The 9,184-nt window shown below is 32.3% G+C and overlaps 1 protein-coding gene across 1 annotated transcript; it reads right to left on the bottom strand.

Annotated features, from left to right (window-relative positions):
• Positions 1 to 735: 735 nt before the first annotated feature.
• LOC306653391 (olfactory receptor 4K3-like) lies at positions 736 to 1,674 on the bottom strand (the record flags this gene model as incomplete). Its single annotated transcript, XM_079126397.1, has 1 exon — positions 736 to 1,674. The coding sequence occupies one exon, from the start codon at positions 1,672 to 1,674 to the stop codon at positions 736 to 738; it is 939 nt and encodes a 312-aa protein (XP_078982523.1).
• Positions 1,675 to 9,184: the final 7,510 nt, after the last annotated feature.

Here is a 9,184-nt window from a genome sequence, read left to right as displayed (position 1 = left end):
CTGACTTCAGTTTAACCAATTAAACAGGCAAGGCTTAATTTCAGATTTTAGGGAAATTTCATTTCTAGATTTTATGTAAAGAATTAATAATAATTTAAATATAAACATGAAATTTTAAGAATAAGATAATCAAGAAAAATAGCAATATTTTCCATTGTTTGTTTTAACTTTTATTGAGTTTTGAAGTCCACGTAGAAGTAACATCCACTGCTATTCAGTATATGGTGTATTACCTTTATTCATCATTTGTTGAATTTTCCTTGCTTTTTCACATTAATATTTAGCAGCAAATTTATGTTAAGGAAAAAATAATAATTCACTTGTGTCCTGAAAAAATGTACATGGAAGTTTTGAGGGAGATGACAATGCTAAAAAACACATTTTTTTTCAAATGAAATAAGAAGAAAATTCAGGAGAAGCACAATAAGATATCTGCCCAGAAAAGTCATGCCTTTCCAAAATAAATTTCAGATATTTATTTAAAAGGTTAAAAGCATAGGAAATCTAATTAGATATATTACTCATCTAAACAGATGATTAGAATACATTTTAGAGTAATGATTAATAATGTTCTATTCACTAATTAATAAATGTTGAATTTGTCTATGTTGTATTAATCTTATTTGTATACTAGAAATAAAAGCTTATTTTGAATATAAAGTAAGTGCCCTGAATTTCAAACTATTTTATAAGGTCACATATTCTCAATTTGAGGTGCTTGTGTTTCTCTGGGCATTATGTATTTCCTTTGGAATCTATGTAGTAACTTCTAAATCTCTTCATAGCACTTTTCATCTCATTATTCCTCAGTGTATAAATAGCTGGATTGAGGAGAGGTGTAAAAACAGAATAAAACACAGCAAGAAATTTGTCCAACCAGGTGATGTTGAGTGGCCACACATAGATGAAGATGCAGGGCACGAAAAAGATCACCACCACTGTGACGTGGGCACTGCAGGTGGACAGAGCTTTAGATGCACCAGTTTTAGAGCTCTGGCGAACAGTGAGAAGAATATATGTGTAGGATATCAGCAAGAGGATAAAGCAGGTTACAGCCACAATCCCACTGTCAGCATTCATTAATATTCCCAAGTCAGAAGAGTCCACGCAGGCCAGCTTGATCACCAGTGGTATGTCACAGAAGAAGCTGTCTATTTCCCTGGGGCCACAGAAAGGCAGCTGCACAATCACAGCCATTTGACTCATGGCGTGCACAAAGCCAACAGTCCAGGACGTCAACACCAGCCCAATGCACCTTTGCAGGCTCATAATGGAGGAGTAGTGGAGTGGTTTGCAGATGGCCACATAGCGGTCATAGGCCATGACAACCAGGAGCACCATCTCACTTCCTGCAATTAAATGGACAAATAGAATCTGGCACATGCATCCTCCAAAGGAAATGGTCTTATACTCCCTCAGAAAGTCAGTAATCATCTTAGGAGTGGTGACTGAGGACAGCCACATATCAACAAAGGACAGGATGGCAAGAAAGAAGTACATGGGGGAATGGAGGTGAGGGTCAGTGACGATTAAGGTCAAAATAACAATATTTCCAGATACAATGATCAGGTATAGTATCAAAAATACCATGAAGAGAAAGACCTGCATACTCCAAGAGTGAACAAGTCCCAGAAACACAAATTCTGACACTGTGGACTGATTTCCTCCATCCATTTTATTTAGTATGTCCTCTGGTTTAACCTGGAGAGGATAGAATATCTATTAGTGGAATGAGAAAGGAGCATTAATTATCAGAATTTGGTGTTCACATTAAAATTTAGCAACTAATCTGCAGCTAAAGAGAAATCTTGGTCACATGCACATGGTGTTTCTGTGAAACAGAATCTAAACAATGTCTAAAAATGACTTTTTAAGGAGCAGAGTCTGGGATGGTATTGTTATTCAATGCTTGACTGAAAGTTAAGAAAACAGGACAGTGAGTGTAAAGTATAGGAAAAGAGTTGTAAAGCCACCTGGACACTAGCTTCTGTCCACTATGTCGTTATAAAAACATGGAGAAGGCAGCAACCATATGCTTAACATCAAAAAGTAGGTCACATGTTCAAGAAAATGACAGTTAAGTGATATTGAAATCCCATACAAATAACATGATACAACATTATAGTTTTTCTATATTAAGTATAATGATTACTTCAAGTCTCAGATGAACCTCTCCAATTAAACACCCTAAAAGAAACTTTTAGTTCGTCCTTCTAAAATATGCTGGGGCAACATTTGTGAGTGAAATTATACAGAAGGTTACATAATAAATATCTTGATATGATGATTTGATGCAAAATCAGACATAATTTTTCATTAAATAAAATCTAAAACATAATGGCAGTCATGTGGCATACTAAGTGGATTAGAAAAAATAACAGTGTAGGGTCATCAAAGATGGATTAATCAGAGTTGAAGGCAACTAAAACTCAGATTCTGACTTCATGAACTCTGAATGGAAGTTCTTTATAATTCCAGTTTATCATTAGTAATGAGTGGATTTTAGAAATTGCTCAGGCTTTGAAATTTTATGATCTCTGATCATGAGAGATAGAGATGTTTTCTGCCTGTGTTTTCTAAGATAATAAATGACATACATGGGTAAGCAAGGCTGGTCTTTGACTATTAGAAATGAGTGAACATGAAGTTCAACCTTCAGTCATCATGGATTGTTCTCCAAATACAGTAATTTCAATCCTTGCATCAATTCCTAAGTAAATGAACAACACTCCTCAAGCTACAGAGAGAGGAAAGATGATTCCCCATTTCCTTTCTACCTTTATCAGTTTTCTCTCTTAGCATAATTTCAGGTTTTGCATACTTCATTTTCTAGTCTTTAAAATAGAAGAGCCAAGAAGAGCAGGTGAGCAATGAGAACCACTACTTCATTGTGGGCACTGGTTGTCTTTTCCTTTTCAATGGGAATTCAGAGACTTAGAATAAGGATAAAGGATGGAAAGAGAGAACATTTTCCTAAATACAGTATTGTAAGTAGTAACACATACATTTACTGTGAGAAAGGAGACATATGATAATAGTCTCACACCTCACAAACATATTTTCTGTAATAGGAAAGATGTATCCAATTTTTTAAAGAAATTACCCTGGTTTACAAGCACTGAGAAACTTGAACAATCTGATTTTTATCTTGAACCTCAATTCCTTATCAATAAACATTTTTCCTAGTATAATGTTTAAATAACTAGTTCTATACTTAGGGTATAAAAAGCAGTCTTTTGGGCTGGGGAGATAGCTCAGTTGGTGGAGTGCCTGCCTTGCAAGAACAAGGCCTTGGGTTCAATCCCCAGCACTGCAAAAAAAAAAAAAAAAAAAAAAAAAAGCAGTCTTTCAACTGTGCTTGATGAAGGATATTACTGAACAGATGATTTTGTATATTCCTATGAAAAAATTTACCAACAAAAACCATACTTCTTTTTCAGCAGTTTTGAAATTGCTAATATAGTCGTAATATTAATAGGCTAATTATATTACTCCATTATTATCAACCAATTTGTAGGGGAATTTTAAGAATGGAATAGTCATTGACTTTTCACTTAGTCACACATGGTCTGTAATCTAACTCCAGTGCTTATTGATCTATTAAACTAAACCTAGCTCTGTTTTCACTTTATCATTTGTGAAAAGAAGACAATGTGATAGTACTATCCTGAAGTGAACCAGAAAACACACAGAAAATTTCAAGTCTTTTAGTCCTCAGTGAACATTAATGAATATTAGTTATTTCTCTTTTCTTCATTATGGTGGTACTTAAAGCAGTAAAATTTCCAAAGCTTATTTGATAGAGATTTTATTGTATAGACATGTACAACATTATAGTTCTTTTTTTCTTTGTTTGTGAATTAATTTTCATTATTTTAAGTGCATGCATTTTATAGTACTTCCTGTAAGCAAAATATATAGCATCATTTTCTTTAAAGTATCTTTAAAATGTAAGCAGTAGCTTATTTTTTTCTAAATTATCATACACATACTCATCAATATTATAGGATAAAAAGATCAAAAGAATATATCTGACATATTTCTTGCTTTCCAGGAACTTAACATTTTCATCCTTCACTCTGTCCTTCCCAAGAGTGGTTAATAATATTATAAGAAGATCTGTAAGAGGCAAAAGGACTTTCTATTAAATCACTTTTGAAATTCTTACTTTAAACAGAGAAAATTATCCTAAAGAAGCAAATATAATTCTTGGAAATGTTAAAATTGAAAAATTAGGGAAATGACACATTTTGTTGTTCTTTTAGAAATATGAAAATAAGCAACAAAGTTTTCATCCTTTTCTATATGTGTGCTCTTTCATAATGCTTTTTCTATTAAAATAATTCTAGATCTCTGAGGTTGTCAGTATTTTTATTATTCCAAGGACAATCTTAAACTCAATTGAATAGATGTGTACTTAGTGAGGTACACAGGGAGAAACTCCCAGTTCTACTAGCTTATGCTTATTCTTTTCTTGGGTTAGGAATTTTAATACTATTTCTGTAGTAATGCAGTTTTTTACTTAATCTATAACCTTTGTTGCTTCTATCTCTATGCGAAACATTATCATAATTAGAATGCTATCTCTGATATGAAAATATTATCTAAAATAGGAGGGATCATTTGAACAAGAATAGTTGAAGATGGTCACATTGAGTAGCCATCACAGAACTGTGATCTCCTTACACAGGCTTGAGAGCATCTCTGTGGCAGTGCATTTTGGTGTTGTGTATCCTGTTGTTAAGACTATAGAAATTCCTGTAGAAACAGGGAGGACAAAACACCTGAATTCTCTTCTGACAATGTCAGAAGCTAATGAAGTTATTCTCAACTCCAAACATTTTGGGTATAATTAAAATAGATACAAAGAAATATTTTCAGAATTACCTCAAAGGTGCAGATCAGAGAGATGATATGACTTACTAAACAATTTTTTTCTCTTAGATCAGATTCTCTTTAAATCTTCTCTGCTGATGTGTGCCTGAAATGGCATCCATGCTGGGTGGAGACAGTATCTGTGGAAGTACTTTCTATCAGTTTGACATATATACTCCACTGAAAGTGGTCCCTTGGGTAAAATCATCTATTGTACACTCACAATAGAAGAATCATGGAAATAATTTACTTTAGATACCTATAGGGAATTCTTTGTTAAGAGTGACACCAACTGTTGAGTACCATGAAAATTAAAACAAGAAGATAAGTAACCTTACCTAAATCAGCCCACTATTAAAAATTATTGTTCTTTTAATTTAAATTAAATTAATTTTGTCCATATTGAAGGTTCTCTGTCATGTGTGGAAACTAAAATACTACCAGTAGATGTTTGGAAAATTTTTAGGGGAAGGAAGACAAAGGGAGATGGGTTGCATTTGATCAGTGCAAGTTATATGTGTGCATGGAAATCTAACACTGAACTTCACTAATACATATAATTAATGTATGTTAAAACAAAACTAAAAGAAAAATACAAAAATTATGCCTCAGTTGGGTATCATATGACATTTAACTACATGTATATATTGTATAATATTTAAATCAGTGGAAACATAGCTCTTCCCAAATATTTTTAATTTCTTTATGGTGAAAATATTCAAAATGTTTTCCTACCATTTAAAAATATAGTACATACTTCTTATTTGAGGTCACCCTACTGTATAATAAACATGAAAATTTCTTACTCTTGTATCAGATGGCTTCATTGCTGAGGTCTATTACCAAACATTTAAAGTGGAACTAGTATCAATTTTTTCTTAAATTAGTCCAAATATTTAAAGAGAATTAATCTAAATGGCTTCATAGAGTAGTGATGTTTGAAATTGCCTTTCTTCTTTTTACATAGCAATACTAAGGGAAATGTCTCCTCAATTCTTATGTATAATAATATTTCTTATGTATAATCATATTTCACTTTCATATAAAATTGTATTTTTTTGTTAGTACATAATAAATACACATAATAGTAGAGTTCATTGTGACATACTCACAAATGCAATAACACATTAACAATTTACTACATTTTATTCCCCAGTGTTTCCTCTTTTCCTTCTTCTCTCACTCCCCCGATCCTTTCTCTACTGATCTTCTTTATATTTTTAGCTGGTGTGTTACAATTATGCATAAAACTGAGATTCTTTGTGACATATACATGCACATAGCATAGTTTAAGTTTAATATAGGTTTTATTATGGTTACAAGAGCAAAACAAACCTGGTAAAAATGGAGTGCCCTAATGTCTGTCAACCTTTTCTAATTAGGCAAGTATCTTGATTATCTGATTTTTCTCAATATTACTTAAGATAATTTGAGATTCTACATGTCAAGTTATGGAGCTATCTTTAGAATTTTTTTTCAAAAAAATTGATATTTGTTTAAAATATCTTTATTTTGTTCTTTTAGGTTTCAAAATGACTTAATTGTGGTGCTATTGCTATTAAACAAAATGTATGCATTTAAAGAAAAATTTGATCAATTTTGTATATGTGCATATTAACATGCAAAGATCAACACTATCCAGATAGTGAACATATGCAGGTAGTTAAAGGTATGAACATATGCAGATAGTGAACATATGCAGGTATGAATTCTCGACAAAGACAACAAAATAGATTATTCAAATGATAAGTATGTTAAAAGTAGAGCTAAGGAATACATTGAGAGTAAATATGGCAGGTAAAAGACAATTTCAATGAAGAGATAGAGATTCTGAAAAAAAATAATTTGGAACTCCTAGAAATGAAAGAGACAAAATTAAATAAAATTTAGTTGAAGTATCATCAATAGATCAGATTATGTGGAAAACAGAACTGCAGGCATTGAATACATAATATGTAAACTTAAACACTCAGTAAGCAGTAAAGAAAAAGAAACAAAAACATAAGCAGAATTTACATAATCTCTGATACATCATTAAGAGATTGACTTCAGAGTCATTTGGTTTCAAGAGGAATTGGAGATACAGGACAATGCCATTAAGAAACTTTTCAGAGAAATAATAATAAAAAAGCCCAAAACTTAGGAATCAGAAGGACATCTACCTATAGAAGACATATAACCTCAAACAAACAAGATCAAAAATAATTTCTTCAAGACATGCCATAATCAACATGCCTAACATAGATAAAAGATAAAATGTTAGAACCACAACAGAAAAATATCAGGTCACACTAGATGTAAACTAATAAGGCTCACTTCTGACTTCCCAGCTGAGATTGTAAAATCTAGGAGGGATTTGAAAAAGATAATTCAAACTCTGAAAGAAAACAATTGCCAACCAAGATTGCTATATTCATCAAAGTTATCACTCAGAATCAAGGGAGAAATAAAAACTTTGCAAGATAAGGATAAAGTAAAATGAATTAAATCAGTACTACAAAAAATAATTGGAAAAATACTACACCTAGAAGAACTGACAAACAAACCCAGAGTTTCCAAATGAATAAAGTTTGCCAGAAGAGCAGTTAAGCAACTGAAAATTGAAACCAAATGAAATATGTGAAAAAAGTCAAAGAAGCAGGAAGTAATAAACATCGCCTCACAATAACTGTGAAAATAAAGTCTCAACTCTCCAATTAAAAGACTTAGATTGGCAGAGTAGATAAAAAGAAGAATAAACTACAGATGTTTGCAATAGACTCATAGGCAAAGATATCCATGACAGAAAGTAAAGGGATAGAAAAGAGCACTCCACACAAGTAGAATTTGAAAATAAATAGGAATAGCTACTCTTATATCCAACAGAGCATATTTCAAACAAAAATTAATCATAAGGGACAAAGAAAGTCACTACACACTGGTAAAGGGGACAATCCAAGAAGATATAACAATATTTATGCCCCTAGTATAGGCGTATCTAATTACATTAAAAAAAAAAAAAAAAAAACTTCTTGACATTAAGTCTTAGGAAGTCCCCAGTACAATAATACTGGGGTAATTATTATACTCCTCTCACCAATAGGAAGGTCATCCAAACATAAAATCAACAAGGGCAATTCTGACCTAAATAATACTATCAATCAAACAGACTAAGACATTTTTAGAATATTTCATCCAATAACAGTTGAATTCACTTTCTTCTCAACAGGTCATTGAAACACCTCCAAAATAGATAGCATTTTAAGTCACAAAGCAAATCTAAGCAAATAAAAAAATTTCAGTATAATTCCTTGCATCTTACCGGGTCACAGTGGAATGAAATAAGAATTTGGCAGGAAGAAAAATTGTAGAAAACACATAAACACACAGAGAATGAAAAATATGCTTTTGAACAAGTAATTGTAGAAGAAATGACATGAGAAATAAGATTGTTTTCTAAAATCAAACGAGATAGTGGTACAATATCAAAATCTCTGGGATACTGCAAAGGCTATGAGTAAAGTTCCTACATTAAAGTTTCTAAGAAGAATAACTTTATGACATTTGTAAGTAAATAGATGGATCTGGAGACTATCATGCTAAGTGAAATAAGAAAGTCCCAAAAGCCAAAGGTTGAAGGTTTTTGCTGATATGTGGAAGCTAACACATGATAAGAGAGGTGGGCTTCCCTCTGCCACACTTTTCTGCCATGATGTTCTGCCTCACCTGGAGCCCCAAGGAATGGAGCCAGCCTTTTATGGACTAAGACCTCTGAAACTGTGAGCCCTCAAATAAACCTTTCTTCCTCTATAATTGCACTGGTCAGATCGTTTTAGTCATAGCAGCTAAAAAGTTGACTAAAACAGGGACTTTTTGGAAAACTTATATTTCACTAAATTGGAAAATATAGATGGTGCTGAGAATTTTCTAGATACACATGCTGTAGCCAAACTGAACAAGGAGGATACAGAAAAATTTAAGCAGCCAATAAAAAGGAATCTCAGCTGAGTTGTACAAGACCTTTAAGGAAGAACTAATGCCAGTCCTCTCAAATGATCACATTAAATGGGAAGGGAATAATCCCACATATATCCTATAAAGCCAGTATCACTGTGATATCAAAACCCTATAAAGACATATCAAGGAAAGAAAACTAAAGACCAATATCCCTGTTGCACATAAATGCAAAATCCTGAATAAAATACTAGCAATTCACATTTAAAAACACATTTAAAAGATTGTTTTATCTTAGGAATGCAAGGTCAGTTCAACATATACAAATCAATAAATGTAATCATCACATAAATAGTTGGACTGAAATCACATGATC

This window comes from Sciurus vulgaris (genome assembly GCF_902686455.1).
Source record: "Sciurus vulgaris genome assembly, chromosome: 2".
NCBI lineage: Eukaryota > Metazoa > Chordata > Mammalia > Rodentia > Sciuridae > Sciurus > Sciurus vulgaris.
This window is presented reverse-complemented; position numbering and strand designations above follow the sequence as displayed.